Source organism: Gavia stellata, chromosome 15 (assembly GCF_030936135.1).
Source record: "Gavia stellata isolate bGavSte3 chromosome 15, bGavSte3.hap2, whole genome shotgun sequence".
Classification (NCBI taxonomy): Eukaryota; Metazoa; Chordata; class Aves; order Gaviiformes; family Gaviidae; genus Gavia; species Gavia stellata.
Window position 1 is genome coordinate 16,637,801 of NC_082608.1, and position 22,743 is coordinate 16,660,543.

Genomic DNA, 22,743 nt, shown 5'->3' on the forward strand with positions numbered 1-22,743 from the left:
GCATGCTGGAATTACATGAAGCGTCCCTCTAATTTCTTTTTTCCTGAATAAGCTAAGCAGAGTGAACTGAAAGTTGACATGTTTAGGTTTGGGGAGAGTACGGGGCTCTTGCCAGCTTTCTTTTATGTACCAGAAAGTTTGTGGTGGGCAGCAGTAAGTCTAAAAGTGAGGGGGAACACAAATACACACATTCATAATTCCTTAGGGCATCTACATGACTTATATGTTATGGTTGGTATTATACGTGACTTATATGTATATGGTTGGTATTTTGCAGAGGATCATAGATATCTTAAAGTATAGTGTTTGTAGAAGAACCAGACAGCTGTTGGATGTTGCTAGTTCAGAAGTGTGGCTTGAAAAAGCCACAGTCCACTTGATTCTGTGATGACTTTCACTTTAGTGGTTGCAAAGAAAATAGACTTTTGGTTCATTTTGTTCCGAGATTTGTAGTGTAAGCGTTTCAAAAGATCTGAGAACAGGGAGCTTAAAGCTGAAAATATTGAGAAGAGTTGTTTTGGTGGTGCCTAAGGTTAGCACCTTCAGGTTAACCTGTCATTTTGTGGGATTGCATGTTCTCTTCTAGGTGAAAAGTTGGTTTTGAGTACGTATGCAATTTCTTTAGATGATATTATGCACTGGTAAACTCTTACTGTATGAAAAATTGTGTAGGCTGATCAGTTGTTTTCTATACTCATTTTATACTGTCTTTGATATCACCTGCTATGAACAATAAATTGTTTCGCATTAATATATGCAAGTTTGAATTTAGCTGCTTTTTATAGAGTATTTACTGAGTATTTTTCTATTGGTATGGTATGTAAAAAATACTATGCATTAAGAATAATGCTTACTCTACTTTTTATTTCACAAGTTTCATAAGTTTCACCAGCTAAATGGTATAAAAAAGATATCATATTAACCTTAAAACTACCTTGTGTCAGTTCATTGTATTATATAAAACTGTTACATAGTGTATGTTTTTAGCACAACCACAAAACTGCAATGCTACTTTTGGCACTAAATGTTGTGCTCGTCCATTCTTTTTGATGATTTGTATTCACTTTGGGGTTATAATGTTAAACAAGGGAATCGGACAAGTTTCATAACACATTTACTGTAACATGATACTGTGAACTGAACTTGCTGTTATTTATCTTTTTTATATTTTCTCTTGTTCCAGCATAAAGCCAAGGTAGAAGCAATGACCTTAGACCTTGCTTCTCTTCAGAGTGTGCAGCACTTTGCTGAAGCATTCAAATCCAAGAATGTGTAAGTACTCAGAAAATTACATGTAATAATTTCTTGTTATTTTAATGTCTTTATTAGCTGAGCACAGTTGGCAGAATTCACCATAGTTGGACGGATCAGCAACTACAGTTAGTGAATAATCTTTGCACAGGATTTTTTTTTTAACATAAATTAAAGATCATTTGTTTTCATCTTACGGATCTCTTATTATTCCATGTGTAGCCCCAGCTTTCAAGGGGGCATTGATAGCCCCTTGTGGGTATTGAAAAAGGCCAAAGCTGAACTGCATAAAAAGCAGCTCAGGCAACTTTTATCAGTTTTGCAGTGGTTTGGAAGAGGTCAGGGATGAGCAATTAATGTACTCTTTGTCTTGCTTTCTTTTCTAACCTTCTCTCTCTCTTTCTATTTTTAAAGCATTTAAAAAAAATAGCCCTATGATCCAGACAGCTCCATTTTCCAGACCTGTATGTGGAATAGACGATAATTAAAAAAAAGGGGGAGAGGGGGTGATAATGACATCACTTAACAACAGACCAATTTATATGGAGATAATCAGGTTAGCTTCCAAATGGTTTGTTTAATTTAGCTTGAACAGGACAATGAATCTCTAAATTGAATAAATGATTTGAAATCTTTAAGTGTCAACTCTTGACAATAAATGCCACACTTTGTGCTTTTATCCACAGTTTGACCCATTGATTGTTGTGACTATTCAAACTTAGTTTTTTTCTGCAAATATTTCAGTAACACATATACATCTTACTGTACTTCTCAAGAGAATATGGCCTCTTAGACAGCTTTGAAAATATATTGGTGTAGGGAAAATATATAAAAAAGAATGTTTTTTTGCTTTTGAAAAACTGCCAAAGCTAAATCTCACATGGATAGACAGATGACATTTTGGTACTTACAGGTCTTTTAGATTCAAAGAATTGTCAAAACTGACTTCTAACACAAGTTTCTTTGCTGCCAAAATCCTTGGTAACAATATTTTCTTATCATATATCATCTTCATATATTAAAACTTTCTTGAAATAGAAAGACAAATCCTTGCAGTATTGCTGCTTTAATACTAACTTGGTTTCACAATATAAGGATGGTAAGTGTTTTAATTTAGCTTCTTCATGCTTTTAATATGCTACATTTCTTTAAAAGCTATATGGTACAGTGAAAAGTTAAAACCACTCTTCCTCCAAATGCAGCTTTTAACTTGATTTGTGTGTTGCAGATCATATAATGGTCATCCTAGCTAGTCCATTTGGTATGCGTGTTTATAAATCCTTAGAAGCGAACATGCTTAAATCAGTTTTTTGCCAAAGAACTTAGAAAATGAGAAGCAGTAAAGATATAGAATCAGTAAAACCTGTTTTACTTTTGTTGGCATACATTGTTGTACCAGTGTAGGTCTGTTAAGCTACATTGTTAGTGATGGACAGGTTTTACTAATGTTTCGCTCTCATTTTATTTGGAAAAAATTTAGTAATAGACAGCATTTATAGCCTGTGCCTTGCCTTCAGATATTTCTGTCTCGAATCTGTGCTCAGATGTGTGTGTGTCTGGCAGGACTACTCCAAGCATTATAGGAAAGTCTAAGGTCTGTATCTGTTGTGAGACTTGTGGGGTTTTGACCAAAATGAATTTCCAGTTATGTTTTGTTTAAAGTCTGGGGCTGGATGGAAACCAGACCCCACACACTGCCTGTAGCAGTAGATCTTTTATCTGATGCAGATACACAAGAGTTACCTTACAATCATCTGCACTGGCAGGGGAATGGACTGGGAGACCTACTAGGTCTTTCTGGCTCTGATTTTTTGTGATTTAACTATGTCTGGATATGGTCAGAAAAGCAATTATATGGCAGTAGCATCCTATTACTACAATGCTAGCCCTATGTGTTTTCCAGCCCTAATGTACACTAACTACTTTTGTCTCTTTGTTTATTTGTTTTGCTGTAGTGTACAAAGGCTTTTGTCAGATCAGTGATTCCTTTGCATTGGTAGGTTTATGAGCAATTGAAAGAAATCTTACAGGCTTCAGTGACAGACTGAGTCTTGTTCTTTATGCTTTGGCAAGTCTGTTAGCTGGTAGCCTAACTTTCTTTGGTATCTCTGAGTTCATGCACCTGTAGAAGGCGTACTGTGATACACTCTCCCCAGTTCCTGTGAGGTATCTGTAAGTCCTGTTGATGAGCATAGGAAATACGTTATGAGTATAGAGTTTTCTTTCTTACAAAATCTTACAAATTCCTTAACAATAAAGTAGCAGGAAAAGCAAATAAAGTGTTTGGTATTTTTTCTAAACAAAACTATCATTTGAGTTCTGAGTTGTATAGATCTTGGTTTCTGGGAAAAAGCTACAATAAATTTAAAATGTGAAGGAGAAATTTTATATGAACGCACACATTTTAATAAAGATCTGTATTTTTTTTTTCTCACAACACCCTATGTGAAGAGGTCTTTTGTATTCATTGGTGAACATCTTAAACTTCTGGGTGTAGATAGTTTTATTGTCTAATTTCTCCAGTCCACTATTGCTTTCTGGGACACTTTGGTATTCTACAGAGTCTGTTGGTCTTGGTGACATGTGACCTAATAAATGAAAACTTTATAAAATAGAAACTAGATTTGCTTGTCTTTTGAAATTCTGCTTTTCTGGGACACTTCGTGGCTCTGGGTACTATTTTTTGTCAGCAGGGTGTACTCATAGTCACGTCACAACCTGGGAGCCTGTTCTTCCCTGGTTGAATCTATTGGAAAAGAGTCTTCAAGGACTGAGTTTCACAGATCTCTTCCTGGATGACAAAATGAAAACGGAAGTACTCCAGAAAAAGGATCCCTAAATTTCATTGAGTTAAAACGTCAAAACCTATTGCAGCTGGGGAAGGTGGTGGTGGTGGGATTGCAGGGAGCAGAGGGAAAATTGCTGAGATTGTAGATCTCCTGCCTTAATCAAATAACTTGGAGAGAAAAAAAAGCGCCTTCTTCAATGTGCTTGAGAATCTGAGAGGTTCTGGAAACTACGTGAAGAATGAAGAAATGTCAGCCTCTGCTCAGCAGGAATTTAACGGGCTGGTTGCAGACAGAAAACAAATGATGCAACAGAGGGAACATTGAGAAAAACATAAATAAGAGATGGGAGGAAAGAGTTACTCTGGAAAGAAACATTTAATATAAATTGGAGTAGTACTTAAGAGCTAAGGCAGCTTCCTTGTTTGAAAGTAGAAATCAGATGATTCATCTTAAAGTTACCGTGCTTCTAAGAGATTTGATAGGAATCTTTTATTCCTGTTTGAATTTTTTAGGTGTTGTAACCTTGTCCACAGATCAAATTTGGGCTCAGAGTACATAAACACTGGTAAATTATGCGGTATTCATATAAATATATTCTAGAAAATCCTTCATCCTCACAGAAAAAAATTTTTTTTTTTTGTTTGCATTATCTATACTCTTGAATTGATACAGCTGTTTCTTTTTCTGAGATTTTTTTTTTATCCATGCAGTTTCAAATAAAGGTTTGAGGGAGAAGGGTTTTGCAGATTATTTTAGATCCTGCAGTTCTGTGATTGCAGCAGAATATAAACTTTCCTTACGAGCAGAACAGTGCTCTCCAGTTTTTCTTGCTCTCACAGTTACAAAGATTCTGTGGGCAGAATAAGCTAAACGCGGTAACTTAGTTGGAACTCCCAAAGTTGCCTTTGAAAGAAGACAGAATAAAACAATATTGATGTTTAATGTTTGATCTACCTCTTACTTCACTGTAGCACCACCTGAACACAATGTGACTAATACATAAAATGGAAGTCTATCTTGGTAAAAGATAAGGCTGAAGGATTTACGGAACAAATTCTTTAGAGAAAGCCAGTTCATTATGTTACATTATGGCAACTAATTTTAAGCTCTCTTGTAGTTTGAAATGCAATGCTGTCATTTCTGTGATTTTTTATTTTTTGTTTAAACTGTGATTTCTGTCTGTCTTTTAGTATTCCTGGCTTGTTGTCTGGAGATACATTCTCCACTGGATATTTCCACCAGGAGTGAATGACCTCCACCTTCCTTCCATGTGAAGACAGTGCTAGGGTTAGGATGAGAGTACGAAAAGAGGTCTCAGTGCAGCTAAATGGCTAGAGTTGTTCAAGTTGCTTCTTTTATCTGTATCTAGTTTTTCCCCTCTGCTAGTTTCCAGCTCAGGCAGTTGATTGAATGTCTCTGTTATGGAAAATCAAATAAATGATCTGTTTATAATAATGTTCTGGGCTAAGATGGATTTGGTATTAGCTGATTTTTTGCAGCTGGAAGAGGCAGACCAACCAATCTTTCATATTAGGCTTCTGGAACTAAAAAACACTGAATTGAATCTCCTCTTCATTGAGTGGGCACAATGTGAGGAATTATGGTTGGTATTAATCCACTTTATAGACAAAATGACTGCCCTCTTGTGATTGTATGCAACATAGCATTTAAATTTAGTCAGCGCCACTGATAGCTCAGGGTCTGTAGGATTTGGTATTTATATAGGAGTGTGAATTTATGGCTGTGATACTTTGGTATTTATTTCCCAGTTTAATCATCACATATATGACTGCATACTTTAACTGGGGGACAGCACTAATGTTTCAGTTCTAAAATTTCCAAAATATCTACCTGTTGTCAGTATTTACAATCATGTTATCATGGCATTTGCCTGATCCTCAGCATAAGAACTCTTCTATGATCAAAACAGTTAGGCAGAAGTGAGCAATAAAATTATAGATGAAATTTTATGTGCATCTTTAGTTTTGAGTGGTGCATAGTGCCACTTGGTTTGAATTAAAGTTATCTTCAGCCAAACATTAAGACATCAATTAAATGTTCTCAATGTTTGAGGAAAAAAAATGAAACTATCCTGAAAAATCTTGAATTACTTCAAAGATATGAAATAGTGTTTGCCAACAGCTATTGCTTAAAAATTTCTGCATTGGTAGCAGCATTTCACAATTATGCAGGACTTCCATATGTAGATTTTTGCTGAAGTCACTTTCCTATACTTTAAAATAGGAATTATTTTTGTGGTAAGAACTGGCATATGCTAACAGGTTATTCACTTATGCTCTGTGTAGAAACATGGAAAAGACAACAGTTATGAATTATGATACTCCATTTGGAACTTTAGTCTCTTCTTATTTCCCTAACCAGACCCAAAATGGAGCGGGCCAGATTTTTAGCTGGCTTCCTTAACTGAGGCCTCAAACTCTGTGAGTACATTTATTTTTCATTCTGCAAGCAGAAGCACTCTGAAACCTTGCGGGTGCAATTAAGATTTCAGAGCCTGCTGAAAATTCACTCCAGAATACTGTTTTTCTCCATTTTCATGTATTATACCTGACATATTGCATGTGTGTTAAGTTGATTTTTAATTCCAGTTCAACCACAATTAAATCATAGCCATTGTATGTTAAATTCTATTCATACATATAAATACATATGTAAAAATGAGATCTGTTTAGCAAGTTGTTGCATAGATAACATAAAAGATCCAGAAAAAATGAGTGTATGATTTAAACAAATTATTAGTGATGCCATTATGCCAATATGCTTAAAGGTTCTGTAGTAGATATGTCTCTGTCAGAGATGATCGTTGCCACTGCATATTGTCTTTCAAAATTTGAACATGTTTTCTAACACTGTACAAATCTGTTAGCTCTTTTACACTTATAGAAATACTTTTTGTGAATTAAAACTTGTAACAGTTGAGCTATTATATTTGTCTTCTCGACTTAGAATACAGTTGGCACTCTGACAGTGCCACAGAGGCACAAACTTCTGGACAACATTGTACATTTTGAGATATCAAAAACACCCACATTGAATTAAGTATTGAAACATGCATAGTTCAGACTGTTGCAGACAGCACGTATCTTAAATTTAAATAATCATAGAATCATAAATAAGATCAAAGGCTGACTGCATTTGAAACATACATAATAATATTAGGGTGAAACTTTTTTTCTCTTTGTGGTGGTACTGTGCCTTATTAAAGCCTAGGGACTGTCTTTCTGCATAAATATTTTTTCTTGGTTTTTTTTTTGTTTATTTCTTCTGGTTTTAAGTTCTCATACTCAATTACCCCATTGTGGTAGCGTGTGTCGAGTCATGTGGATCCAAAAACTGTTTCCAGTATTTTTCAAATTAAAAATCTCTCAAGCTTAACCCCTCCCCCCTTTTACTTGAGGCAGAGGTCATGACGTTTTCACCAGATCACCTTCCATTTCATCTGCTGTATTGTGGAAATATCTCCTGCTTCAGAACACTTTTTTTTTTTAAAGTAAAAGTCCATATTAAAATAAAGATAGGATTGACAGTTCACCATAACTTCACATATAGTTGCATCTGCAAAAATATTAAGTGTTTTTACATATTGCTAACAGAAAGATTTTGTTAGGTGTTTGTTACTTAGTTTTACGCTGTCTAAAATTTGTGAACTTGCCAGTTGTCTTTGGACACTTTGCACTCTTTTCACTGTAACCTAATGAAGAAACCTTGGTAACACTCCAGTGGCTTTCTGCTTAGCACACTGGTGGTTCTGGTTCCCATTTTGAGCCATGTGCCTATGCCTAAGTCTAAGCTGAGTCTAAGATGGCTCATAAAATCTTGGGGCCCCATCTTCCTAAAAAATTTCCACAATATGCACCAGCTGTGGAGGCTGTTTTGAGTACATAAGAAAGTAAAATATGTATGACTTAATATGCCTGATTAAAATGTATTCTGTTGCAAATAAAACAAGGATTTTGCAGCATTATAGCTTAATGGTTTTTAAGATGATCTGTGTGTTTAATTGATGTTGTCTTCTAAAAATCCTGAAATACAAGGCAAGAGTAGTTATTTAATTACATATATATTAAAATGTATTTAGTCGATTTAGTTAAAGGCTTTCTATGGGAGATAATTAAAACACATGAAGGCAGAGTCTTCGGGCACTTGGGTATGGAAGCCTTACTGCTGACATTAGGCAGGCCATGCATATACCATGCGTGTCTTAATCTTAGAATCCAAAAATTTGCGTTATAGTCTGAAAAGGTTGTATTTCTTCATTAGCTGTTCCCAAGGCACCAAAAATCCCAGAGGATGTCAAAGTACATTAACTTTTATCACAACATGGAATCTTTCAGGTCTGAATGGCAGCACGCAGCTGCTAGGGGCTTTCTGAACTCCATTATAGCTCTATATATCTCTAGGCAAAACAGAGGAAGGAGTTGTCATTGGCAAGTGAAATGTTCAAAATGCATGAAGTGTTTTATTGTTTGAATGATCAACTGTGGTCCCGAAAACATTTTCCAAGGAGTTCACTGTTTTCAATGGGAAATATCACAAATATGTAATAAAAGTAGTAATTGACGTTCCTTGTGAGTTGTAGCTTTCTTTTTTCGAACAAGTACTTACTGTGTACAAATGAAATTCATATATTTAGAGGTATGTGCAGAAACAACAAATCATTCCATGGTTATTGCAACAATGAATGTTCCTTTACAGCTGGCTTATGCTTATTTGTAACTCCTTGTGTATATGTGTAAACAATGATTTGCTATTGGGATTTTGTGTGTGTCCACTTTGAGGTAGCAAACGTCCTTTGGTGAGCTGCTGAATGAAAATTACCGGATTCTGTATATTTTCACTGCTGCTGTCTCCTAAGCATCAGGGAGATTTTAAACAAAACAAAGTATCTTTGCAAGGCATGGCAAGGTATGAAACAAAGTGGTCCTCTTATTGTGCCAGGGCTTAAGAAGAGGAAAAGGATGCAGAATGGAAATGCTGAAAGGTTGAATGGATATAGAAATTAAGTTGCAGAGCCCTATCCTATCCTTATTCTACCCCAACCTGGCCCCAGGACTTTCAAAATCCGTACATATGGAGGTATTTTGAGCCCCCAGAGTTACAGAACTAGCAAAGATGCAACACTTTGACAAAGGAAAACGTGGTTTCTTGGATGGATTTTCGTTTGAAATGTGGACCTGAGGAGGCATTGAGGTAAGGGAAGAGCATCACTGACACCTGTTGTTAATATCAATACCCTGAGTATACTGTGTGCTGTCAGTCAGAGGAAATTTAGGGTTAGATTATAGCTATGCACAAGGAAATTCAGAGCTGTGGATAACGGGCCCCCAAAAGGTGAAGGAGTCCCTGGTAATGAACCTAATGGAAGGAAGAAAACCACCACATGCTTGTGAAATATAATTCTTCCTCCTTCTCCATCCTGCCTTGTAGTAAAAAGCAAGTACAAATACTAGTCTTGACTTTCATTTTTAAGCAATAATTTGTTATCAAAAGAAAGTGATTTACTGATGTAATGTTACCAAATAAAAAGATTAAAAATTTCCCAATTTCTCAGATTTCTAGTATCACATACCGTACTTGCAGTGTATAAATTAGCCAAGTGTGGGAGACAGATCACGTCAACAAATTAAACCTCATCCCTGCTTTTCTTATTTTGTGTGTAGTCTTTGTGAAACTCATACTAGAGTGGAAGGAGAAATCCCAGCTTGGATCATTTTTGAGGGAAGGTGCTTTGGGCAGTGCAGGTTTTACTAAGCTCAGTTTGAGGGCAACATTACAAATGTTTAAAGTGTTAATGTTAAATGTTTAAAGATATTAAATATTTAAATGTTTTGTTATTTATTATTGGGTCTGAATTTCTCTTTAGAAGTTCAACTTTAAAATTTTCACAATAGTTGAAAATGCTTCTGCACCCCATTAAGAGGAAAAGTAGACCTCTCAAACTCTTCTGTCTACCCAGAGCTAAAATGACAGAATTTTTCTTCAAAGGAAGATAACTTATTAATTTCTGGAGGTGTAAGATGATGTGGGGTTTTTTGGTTGGTTTTTTTCCCCCCTGTATGTGTTAGAAAAGCTAATAAAGGGAAAACCAGGACTAATGGATGTTTTTGGTTTAGTTCTAAATCTGTTGAGACCTCTGTTCCTTCTCCAAACTTTTACGAAATTGTATACTGAAGATTTTATAGAGGTAATGAATAATGATTGAGAGGTGTTTGACCTATATGGCAGTATGCAGATGATATATTATGAACACACAGGGGCAGCTGCTCATAATAACTCCCATATATTTGGTACAAAGGAAGAAGCAGAACACTTTCAGTCCACTCCCATTAATGTCTTGGAAGTGGGGCAGAAGTATTTGCTAATCAACAGTGTCAAATCCTGCAAAGAAATCCAGTAGGATGAATTTGAGAGAATTTTCCATGCTTCTAGCATCCATCCGGGCTGTAAGTCCTGTGTTAGTGGCTTGCCTTAGAATGAAGCCTGTCTGACAAGGATCCACAATTCTGTCAGCTGACAGGTGGCAATAGAGGGTATTTTTGCTGACTTTTCAGTCAATATTTTTAGGAAAAGGGAAGTTAGACATGAAGCATTCATTTCCAAAATTCAGTGAGTTAAGCAGTGCCTTTTTTGTTTGTTTGTTTTCATCAAACAAGTAAATATTTTGGGGTTGGTGTTAGATTATACATGGTTCTAAGACTTCCTGCTGCTGTCTGACTCTTAGTGTTTTTCTAGTTGCTCCGTTTCCCATCAGTGCTGCTTGTAAAACTGAGAGGGATTTCTGGAGATGGTTGTTTAGCTCACCCTTTTTCTGGAGAGCCGTAAGCCTAGCCTGCGCGTCGGTTATTTTCTTTGTGAATACAGGCATTCCCTCACAGAAGGAAGTACCATTTTCTAACTTTGAGAGAAAGCAACATGGGTGTTCAGAGTTGTAGGATGGAAAAGTTGGGTGGGCTGTGACTTTGCTTCTTTATGGAAGAGAAATCATAACTCTCTGCCTTCTTTACTGGCCGTGACATAGGTCTACAGTTGCTTATGGGACTTTGGGGATATGGCAAGGCCTTTTCTCTTGAATTTCTGTGTAATTCCAAACAGTGTGAACTTTTCAAATCACTTGAGAAGTGCCCCAGATGGTGTGACATTCTGCTTCATGGGAAGATTTGAAAGTATTCCCTTTGCATAATTTCTGGTTAACTATTTCATTACATTTGAAATGGGAGAACACCAAAGCCAAGAGCTCTGTTGACATTTTGGTGGTGTTTGTTTAACCTCCTAGTGCACAGGCTACATTTGTTGAAAAATATTATTCTTACCTTTGCAAATCATCAGTAATTAATTCCCTTGGAAATACCTACTGCTGCACACAGCCAGCTTGGGAGGCTGCTGACAGATCATAGTTTTACATCAGGTGCTAACAAATTGATTATTAAATTTCATAACTAACTGATTTATGGCAACAACTTAATTTCTATATCTCTCTAATGTATTCACTTACTTCTATTTCCAAATAGTGCAGAGCAGTTGGATTGCTTTGTTGCTTCTAATGGTGAATTGAGCACAGCACGTAAGATCCGAATGACTTGCCCAGTGCTAGGGTTAGTGATGTATCACAGACTTGTGAAGTGCACGAGATATTAGATGGTTTTCAGCTGAGATATTCACAATTAAGAATGTCCTTGTTAATTCTGCATGCTTTTTAACTTCCACTAAATTGTAGCTATACTCACCAGCACAGTAAGAGTTTTCTAGAATTGCTGTATAGCTTGCAGTTAAAGCAGTGTATTCTTAAGTCTCAGTCATGCTGTGAAGGATAAGAAACAGTCACTACACGCTATGATGGAGCAGCTTATGTTCAAGTCCCAGTGCATACTTAAATTGTAATGGTAGACCACATTAACTCACTTGGTATGATGTAAGTAACTGACTGAAGACATTTTAAGGAGACAGAGGGGTAAATTTTCAAAACACTCTGCAAGGTTTTAACTATACAGTGTTTCCAGAAATACCAAATAGGCATCATGGTTAGAGGGGGCAGCTTGGTAATGTCAATACCAGGAGTAAACACTAAAGAAAATTTTCCTGACATTTTTTGTTGGCCTTAGATGTGCCTTTGATTTAGAAATACAAGCTATTTTAAACCAAGGGGGGATTTTTTTTCCTTGGGCTCGGGAGGAAGCCTAATGTAGATCGCAGCAATGTTTTTAATGAACTTGTGAAATCAAGGTCATAGTTCTGCTATCACTTGAAAATACTCCTCTCATAAAGCAAAGCTGGAGTGCCAGATGTGTGGTGTGAATTGTCATGTATCTTAAAAGTTTTGTTCCTGCATAATGAGACGTTCAGTGATCTAGAGCTCTGCACAACTGAGGTTAGATTCTATCATCTGTGGCTGGAATAATCTTTTTAATTAATTGAGCTGACAGATTTAGGTATAGAGTGCGTATTTTGCCTCTGGTAGTTATTGTGTAATTAGTGTTAATGAAGAATACTACGATTGGGATGGGTGGAGTATAGTTTTGGTTCATATGTGAGTCCTTTCTGTCTTACTGTGGTCTGTTACTTCATAGTACTTATGACAATTATCAAATAGAATTACAATCTTTTTAAAAAGTGCCATATTTGCTTTTGCAGTGAATGGCAATGGTGTTTTTTTGTATTACTGCTGTACTCATGTACTTCAGTTCTCATACAGGAGGCTCTTATACCAAAAATTACATCTATGTTGAAGAAACTTGTTCCTTTTTCCCAGCAGATTTACACATCTGTAAATTAATTCTTGCTAGAGCTTTTCATAAACTCTCAGAAGAGATGATGAATCACCCAAAGTTTCCACGCATGCACTCTCAAGCTTCATGAGGCTTTGTTTTCCTCTTGACAGATGCATCTTGAACAGGCAAAATGAACTTGGGTTTAAAACATTTTGATAAAATATGCCTCAAAAGGTTGGGTACCTTCTAAAAAATACGATCCTGCATATCTTAGTAAATAGCCTGCTTGTGCTGTGTTGAGTGAGGCTGCAAAGATGAAAAAAAGAACTGCCTTTTTTGGAACTTGGTTTGAACAGAAAGAGAGAACTTTACCTGTAAAAGGACAGTCCCCCTTCATCTTCAGTTTCTTTTGTGGGTGTAGTATGTATGTGAAGATATTATGCATATAAGCGTCACTGACCAAAAGGCAAATCAGAAATTCAGCACTTCAGAAAATGAGCTTTCCAAAGTACACAGATATTTTATACTGCTTCTGAAGCTTTTTGTTAAAATTTTCCCAGTTGGCAAAGGTACAGATACTAGGTTGTTAACTTCTTATTAAAGCAGACTACATTGGTAACTTCCCAGTGGGCTTGAAGTTGAAATTTATTTAAATAAGGAAATACAGCCTACTGTTTATGTCAATGATTATGCAGCTCTTTCAGTATTCAGCTAAGGTGCATTTGATTCCCCCAGAAATGTTTTTTTTTAAACTGGGCTATCAAAATCTGGGGTTTTCAAACATGCCTGAAGGAATCTAATTACTTCGGTTTGTTTGACAACCTGGGGCTTCATGTTTCACAGTCTTTTCCAGAATTCCTTTTACAGATGCTCAGAGTTGCAGTATATGTGTCCTTCAACCACAAAGGAAAATGATCTGACTCTGGGTCTCTTGTCATCTTTTGTGTGTAGGGCTGTGAGGAAGTACTTGAAAAGAAGAGAGAGCAAGCAGCTATTTTTCCTAGTTGTGCTTCATTTACTATCTTCAGAATTAGAGTTTATGTTGCGTGATTGATTCTGTATCATGGGATTTGGCCAACTGCAGTAAGGACATAATAGCCTGGAACAGGCTAAACAAACAAATGTGACAGATCTTAATATTGTGGTGTTAGGACATCACAGGTATTAGTGCACGGTCAGTGCAGGAGTGAAAGGTATTTGTTTGACAGTCGTTATTTTGTGTGGCCTTTCCTCTTTAATTATATCAGGGCCAGGGATGCCAGATGCAGACTTTCAAGTCTGAGGGTTTCAACTCAGGTACGCTTGCTGAGGTCTGCTGCATCAGACTTTGATTCAAGGACAAGATACAGTATTGGTGCCAAGGTTTCCTTAGAGATGAAACAATCTGGCAAGTGTAGATCCGTCTGAGGGCTGAGAACCAGAGTCTTTGCTGTGTTGCCTAAGGATTTGAAAAAAGACAAGAACAGAAAGGGTGTTTGTCCTTGATCTTGCTGTGGAGGTTGGGAAGGCTGCAAGGTGTGTAGCATCCTGAGATTACAATGGAAACGTCAAGGAAATTGGAAGTTTTCTGGACCTGATTTTTGAATGAGAGAGGTATGTGACAGTCTAGGTTCTTTTCTAGCTTAGTTTGGTAGGATCTTACCCTTTGCAGAGAAAATTAGGCACACTTCATTTCAAGTTCATTGTGGCATTTCTATTTAAACTGCGTTAGCTGAGTTCAGTGAGGAAGGATTCTGTCTCAATATGTTGTGTGCAGTTTTTCCACCAAAGGTTACAGCTTCTGGAGGATGTTTTTATTGTCCAACTCAGACTTTATCAACTTGTATTTTTTTAACAGTATAATTCACAAGCTGTGAAAGTATAAAACATGTGGGCATATGCCTTGTTACATTATGGCTTTATTTCTTAATCACTTTTCCCCTACTAATTGTGCAGATGTCATGAATAGATGTGTACCCCACATAAGAAAGTAATAGGAATTGCTCCTCCCCTAGGAAAAGTTTCTTTTTGAAATGCTCCAGAAGGAGACTGTTTCCTCATTAGCAACTGGGAGAACAGTGATAGTGTTGAGGTATTTCTGGTGACCTGCCCATGCATGTCAGCCATCCGTTTGCTGATCACTATTGTTGTGAATGTTTGGGACATGTGGAGTTCGCTATGGTCCTGTTGATTCTTGAGACCATTCTGCTTGGTATTTTTGAAGAAAGTGGAAAAGCTGTGTGGTCTTGCTCTGGTAGGCATCTTGAGATGACGCATTATGGTGGGTTAATTTATTAAAGTAGGTTTGGATAGTGAGAAACAAACCCAAAAATTAAAACGACACAATCTTCTCCCTCCTCCCCCCTCGCCCTTTCCCCAGGCTCCATTTCACTCCTTTATCCCAACTCCTCTACCTTCCCCCACCTGAGCGGGGCAGGAGGGTGGGGAGTTGTGGTCCGTACATAACAGCTCCTCTCTGCTGCTCCTTCCTCGTCACACTTCTCTACTGCAGCACTGGGTCCTCTCCACAGGCGGTGGCCCTTCAGGATACACCTGCCCCAGCGTGGGCTCTCACCGGGCTGCAGGGAAATCCCTTCTCCGGTGCCTGGAGCACCACCTCCTCCTCCTCCTCCTCTCACTGTGCTGTTCATGCTTCTGTTTCCCACTTTTTTTCCCCTCACTCCTCCCTGCTCACGTGGCGTTTTGCCCTTTCTTAAATGCGCCTTCCCAGAGGCATCACCCGCGTGGCTGAGGGGCTCAGCTGTGCCCTGTGGTGGTGCCACTGCAGAACCGGCTGGAACCGGCTGTGTCCGGCATGGGGCAGCTCCTCCTCACAGAAACCACCCTGCAGCCGTGCTGCTGCCGAAGCCCTCACACCTACACCCAAGACACACCTTGGCCCAGTTCACACAGGAATGTAATTACATGTATTTCACTGAGATTTCTTTTTCCTGATTCGATTTTATTCAATACTTCTGATTATGCAGGCCTCTTCACATACTGATCTGCAACGCTGCCGTGTTTGGTGCTCCCTGGTGCTTGACGGAGGATGACCTGGAGTCCACCTTCCAGGTGAACCACTTGGGACATTTCTACCTTGTCCAGCTTCTGGAAGACATTTTACGCCGGTCATCTCCTGCTAGGGTTGTGATGGTGTCCTCCGAATCACACAGGTTGGTGAATGTTACCTTTGATTTAGCCGAAATCTTTAGTTCTTAGAGCATAAAAGAGTTATGGCAGAACTGCAAAAGTTTTTGAAAATGAAAGGCCTTGCTCTAAAGCATTTGCGTTTGAATAGTCTTTTTAAAAATAGAAGCATTACTAATGCCTGTGGATGTTACTGAATTTGGCTCTGTTGCTGGATGAAGTGTGTTCTAGTTCTGTAACAGTACGTAGGTATTTTTTGATCATTCTTTGTATGAATGCAGATTTTTGCCGCATTTCAGACCACTCATTGATTTTGCGAGGAGATGGAATAATAATTGATTAAATCTGAATGGCATGACCTGTATTGATTTGTCATTCAACAACTTCAACGTCTTACCAAGAAGAATGTGCAGTTATTTTAGCAGGAGAAACAATGCAATTAAAAACTGCTAGATGAAATCCAATTGTTTTATAATGAGAAATTAGGGAATTCAATGCAGACATTAGCTGTATAATTGTAAAATGGGAAGTAGTGTAGTTAATACATATTAGAAATCTGGCCATGCCTCTTTTGGTGAATTTTTTAATTAAAATGTTAGATGCTTCTCTTTTCTACTGCCAGGAGAAGTACAGTTGGCAAAAAAGACGTTGATGAGGTTTGCCTTATTTCAGACATGCTTGTGGTGTTTGTGTTAATAACGGAAAAGACGGATTTGATTTAAATAAAGTTCCTTGTGCAAAATGCATGCCCCAATTCTGAATTTTAGTGGGCACAAAGCAGTTACTGCCTTCTGATTTAGTTCAGGGATTGTAGGATTAGACCTATAATGTCCAGCTTTAAACATTACTGTTGATTTCTATTTCACTTTTGGTCATATGTAACAGCTCTAGCAAACTAAAAGGAAGAATGTGCGAGTGTCTTTTTTTCTTTTTCCCCTGCCTTCATATTTCTGAAATGTTTTAGTGACCTAGAATGAAGCTTATTTTTTAAATCATGTTTCCATAAAATGTAACCCCAGGGACCTGGTAGAGAGAGACCAGCCAAGGGTCAGGCTGAAACCTTTATCACTTCCAAACACAGGGGCTTATGGTATAAATGACACACTGCAGATAGATTTACTTTTACCATTTTAAATTTATGATGGCTGAAATGAAAGGAAGCAATAGAAAATGCCAGTAATAATCCTCCCCGGTGTTAAAAGACATGAAATGTCTAGTAATTAGGTGGTAACAAAATCTGGACATCCTTATCTTTGCAAATCACACCAGGTTTGTGAAAGCAAGTAGCAGAGTCCTGTTAGGAGTGAGGGAGGCTACTGCGGGGCAGGCAAGATAGCTCTAGAAATAAATCTGCCAACTCCAATCACTTGCCAGATGTGGAGGGCACAACGGGATACGTATAAATGAGCTGTTATTTAATGGAAGATTATGTTGAATTGTCAGCTGCTTGTTCCCCGTTGTAAGCTTGTATCTCTGGTAGTATTTTAAATGACATCTTTGTTTTTCACTGTATTAAGTGCTATGTGTAACTTCAGCTCACATCTCTGGACATCTTTATCTGTGTTTTTGAAAACATTTTTTAAAGTGCTCATTGCTAACTCAGTAAGATCAGCCAAGGTTTATAGAAGTCCATCAAAAAATAAGTAACAGTCTATGTTTGAATAAAATAATAAACGCAACTAGTAAATTTGCCTTTTTCTAAGGGTCTGATTCATGTATTATGGCATATCTTTAACACTTAAACTGATCATTGTAAATAAATGTGCTTCTTCCCCCCAATCTGTTTAATGGCAAGAAGTTGATGTAAGGAGTTAATTTAGACATTAGGTATTACTGGGTACTAGTACTTTCTGACCTACTTGAGAACTCTGAGCCTTAAACTATGTTGTAAAACAGAAGTGTTGGTATCTAATTACTTCCATAAACCTTGGCTGCATCTTTTCGCTGGAGTCAAGACCCCCCGTTAGGGGAAAAATAAAGTCCCGTGTTTGCAGAAAATCTTATACTAAACTGCTCCAAGGCAAAATACTTATTTGCCTCTCTGGTTCTTTGTTCGTTTCTAGTTACTTCTCTGGATTTAGCACAAATGAATTCTGTTTAAGTTAAGCTTTTGGGTACTTTAAGCACATCATATTAAAATCAGAATAATAAGTAGGTTGACCTTCCTTCTGTCTTTATTTCTGTGTTGTTAATTTGATTGTACAGCCCTTATCCTACTGAATTCAATGAGATTGCTGACATAAGTGAGATTGACTCACATAAGCACATTTGCAGAACTGGACTCAAAATACGCAACTGTGTTTCCATTACACAGTATACACAAAGTATTTTATTTATAGATTATTTTTTGTGTCATAAATGATTACTTCAGCAACGAATATAGGAAATTCCTCCCAGAATAGTCCTGTTAATTTCAGAAATGTATTTTATCTAACCGAAAATTATGAAAGAGAAATTTTGTTGTTGAAATTGAAGGGCTAATTCTGCAAGATACAGAACATCCTGGATTCCTCTCGAGTTCAGATACTGTAGTTGCTTTTCTTTGAGTGTATTATAATTCTGCTCACAGAATGAATGTAGAAATTCCAGCTGATCTCTTCATTTCTGGGCATGAGATGCAAAATTAGTAAAGATATTTTAAAACATATTTCTAGTGTGTACTATAATTATGTTTATCCCTGTTCTCCCCAGCTGATTCTGAAAACTCTGAGTATTAAAAGGAGCTTGCTAAATCCTTTTTATTTTTAGTAGCTCTTCTGAATAAAACATAGATCTGTTACTAAATGTGGTATTATTTTCTGATATTAAGATATACCAGTAAATTGATGAATCAAATTGTAAGAAGTGGGGGGAAAAATGCTATGTGGAAACTTCCTTTTCTTCATTTAAATGTCTTTAGAACATTCACTACTTTGTTATTAAAAAAAAAAAAGGAAAGAAACAAACAGCTGGTGTTTAATGACTCTGTCAGACCCAATTAAAAAACATCAACTAGTTACTTTGATTTGTGTTCAGCCATGCCATGGGTATACTTAAAAACATTATGCTCTGCCAGAACTCATTTTGGCTTTGTTTACATTTATCTTTTAAACATATAAGACTATTGATGGCAAGTTACCAAGGTTATAACCCCTTTATATTCATCAATTTTTAATCTAAAAAAGAGTCTAAGAGGCAGTAAGACTCATCCATAGTTACTTGAACACTTAAATGAAAGTGTGCTGTATGTAAACACTGGATGAAATAATCAGGGGAAGGGAAGAAGGGGAAATGAAAGGATGCTGGTTTTCTCTGCGTCTAATGCAGAGTTATATTATCCTATATTATTTCCTCCAAGTTGATTGTGTTTTCATGGATCTATGGCAAAATCTTTTTTTGGATTTAAAATAAAGTGATTTGTAAGTTACATACAATGCCTCTAAATGATTAAAGTCTTTTTTTTTGACTTTTTTTATTTATCATTTGCTTTTGCTAATTATTCAATAATTTTACTGCCATATTATACGGGACTATTCCTTGGGTCTCAGGCAATTTCCAGTAGATGCTTTCAACTGCTAAATAAGCTGTTGTTTTATGTTGGTTGTGGCCAAGTTCTACTCTGTTGTCTACATTTTATGTTGTTCTTAATGAGAGTGAAATTAACTCAGGGGTATCTAAGGCATATTTACTGGTTTTTAGATTTACAGAAATTAGAGACTCCTCTGGAAAACTTGATTTCAGCCTGCTTTCTCCATCTAAGAAGGAGTATTGGGCTATGTTGGCCTACAATCGTTCCAAGCTTTGCAATATACTGTTCTCCAATGAGCTGAACCGACGCCTTTCTCCCCATGGGGTGACGTCTAATTCAGTCCATCCTGGAAATATGATTTACTCCTCCATTCATCGTAACTGGTGGGTGTATACCCTGCTGTTTACCTTGGCTCGACCTTTCACCAAATCTCTGGTAAGTGTATGACTTAGAGTATTTTACACATCTTCATGTTTTCAAATCAGAGGAGTAAAGTTATAAAAATCCAGATGTATGTATCTGCTTTGACCTATTGCCTTTTATAACTATGACCCTGATTTTAATGACAAATGTCGTGCCAAGATAGCGCTCTAGAAGAGGATTCTTCAACCATTTTAAATTAACTTTTTCAGTCTTCAGTAAAGGTACCTTGCTAGATGGAGTGCACGACTTCCTTTGAATATATAATTTTCACTGTGATTAAGGTAGGTAGTTGTACATCTTAGGTGTGGGGTAGTTTAGAGTTATTTCTGTGCTCAGTATACGTAAAAGATCAAAAAATCGCTTTGGTTTTTAAGTGGAATATGCTTGACTGCATTTTTTATGTAAACAGATGCCCTAGTTAGAAAAGATACTGCAGACATTATTAATGGCTGAGAGAAAGTGCTTTCAGTGGTAAAAGCACCTTCATTCATATTTAAAAAAAACAAAAACCAACCCAATAAATTTCTTGATTCTTACAGAGCACTGACGGCAATGGGTGTTTTCCCTTTGTCTCCGTTGGGCTTTGGACTGGGACCATGACATAATGAAAGGTTACGCAGTTCTTTCATAGCTAACATTATGAGGCTTCGTTATATAAAAATTTGCAGCACCTCCAGCGCTTGGAGAGGTCACTCTTATCCCTTGAACCTCTGACCCAGGTTATTTATAAGGAGTCCAAAGTCTTTTTTTAGGCAGAGGATGACTTTTACTTCATTGCAAACTGGCTTCCTTTAACCTTATTGACTGTTTCTCATCCCTTATTCACTGACAATGAAGGGTATTGCCAAAAGGGGAGCAGGGAGAGGGAGTCTCCCTTGAATGTTTGCAGCTGTGACTCAGGGAAATGAAAAGATTCATATCCCTGCAGAGCTCATATAGCCATGGCAATTTCTTCAAGCCCAAACCAGGCCCCTTTTACAGAAGACTTCACAACTGACAAGAGTGATTGTGGTGTAATGTAACTTACTATCTCCCTGAGTTGGTGATACAGACCAAAATAACTGGTTTTATGTGAAAAAGAGCGGAGAAGGAATTGTTGAGGCAGAGGGATCCATCCTTAAGTAGCTTAATGTACCACATAACCTATAGTAGCTGAGCAAATCAGTAGTGGAACTTGCATGTATAGCTGCACAAAAAAGTTTGCTTGTACATTTTGTTATCATTGAGATAATGGAATTAATCTTAATTTATACTGGGTTAATAGAAGTGGAAAACACATCTTACAGTGTTTAAAACTCTGCTTACATGTCCAAAAAAGAACAGCTTCTTGAACAGTACTAGATCTTCAGTAAGACCCATGGAGCAAAAATACAAACGCTGTAGTGTGGTGCACTGACAACGTGTCAGTCAGGAGAGTCTTCACACCTCTAACCTCTGCCTGCACTTTGCAGCCTCTACGTATGCAAAACCTATTTATGTCCATGAGATTGGTAAGTGAGCATTCTGGCACCTTGGGACAAGTATTAATATCTTTCAACAGTATGTTTTTTGACCAGGACCTTTAAAATCACGTCTCTGCTGTGTTAGAGATAGTTTGTAAGACAAATTCTTGAAGTTCTCCTGAGGATGGATAAGTCAATGTTATCAATGTCCCGTGAAAAGGATCCAGTCTGTGGAACTTTTATGAATTGTTAGTTTTTTTTGCTCTGACATATTTTCACAAAGGAACCTTTTGTCTTTGTTGCTCAGATAATCTCATCCTCTAAGGAACAATATAAACCACTGAAGTTCATTTTGAATTTTTAAAACAATTGATAGATTTTATTTTTTTATAATAACTATTTATTTATGGGTGGTACATAAAAGAGAATACAAAATATAGTACAAAAAATACCAGCACTGAATAATAGTGCACTCTAGTCCAAGCTCAATCACTTCAGTAAGTCCTTTGTGTTTGTATGTATTTCACTGAGGTTATTTGAATATTATGAAGGAGGGTATGGGTTTTGGGTAAGCATCAGTATTATAACTCATATTCTGATATGAATTGTTATGTTCCCCTGAACCTTACCAATGTTTCAATTGCCAGTAGAACTGGAAAAGTGCCCCTTCCTGGGTACGCAAACAAGCTGAGCTGAAATTCTCAACATCATTGGTGTAATAGTTCTTCTATTTTAAGATTTGTAGGGAGCAAATGATTTGCTGCTTCTCCTTTTTTAGGGATTGTGCTGTCACCAACCTGGAATAGACTTTGTTGAGAATCTTTTTGTGGGCTTCCTTTCAGTATTTCTGTGGCAGCTGACCCCAGAGTTTAGATGAGTGTTTTGGTCAGAATCCTGGGCGTGTATCTTAGAGCTTAAAGCTGCAGTCCCAAGGTTGTGAACTGCATGTTGCTGTGTTTTGCAAGAATGTCTGCATTGCACAATGCAGCATGATGCAGCAGCATTTAAAGTAGCTGCAACTGAGCTGGGTCTGTAACTGGAATTGAGAGATCCGTGTCAAGGGTGTGTTGAGAAGAGGTAAGGTTTATCAAGGTGCCATGCGGATTGCCTGGACCAGTTTTGATCACTGAGGTAGTAGCTTTAGCTGCTGCAGCATTGTGGTATGTGGAGAGCCTAATCCTTCTGGAGCCAGTCTGAAGCCCTTTGCTACGTTTTGAACTGTAGAGGCTCCTGGAGTCTGTATAGATGCATGCACATATATGCAAATATATTTATACACACACGCATGCACACACACACACATACTGCAGCTGCACATACCTGATTTGACCTGGGGCCTTTTTGTATCATTGTAGGAAAAGCTGTTAATAAAAAATAGTTACATCTTTAATTTGTATTTCACAAAGATAGACTTACTAGATGTTCTGGGAAGGGTAGATAGCTCAGAATAACAGTCAGAGTTTCAGCTTTTTTTGAAA

At 37.3% G+C, this 22,743-nt stretch overlaps 1 protein-coding gene across 1 annotated transcript in view; it reads left to right on the forward strand.

Annotated features, from left to right (window-relative positions):
* The window catches only part of WWOX (WW domain containing oxidoreductase), a 532,815-nt gene that overhangs the window by 112,988 nt on the left and 397,084 nt on the right, over positions 1-22,743 (forward strand). Inside the window, exons 6-8 of the mRNA XM_059825031.1 lie at positions 1,184-1,272; positions 15,733-15,918; positions 19,571-19,835. Of these exons, the coding sequence (XP_059681014.1) occupies positions 1,184-1,272; positions 15,733-15,918; positions 19,571-19,835 (540 nt within the window). The remainder of the gene's footprint in view (positions 1-1,183; positions 1,273-15,732; positions 15,919-19,570; positions 19,836-22,743) is intronic.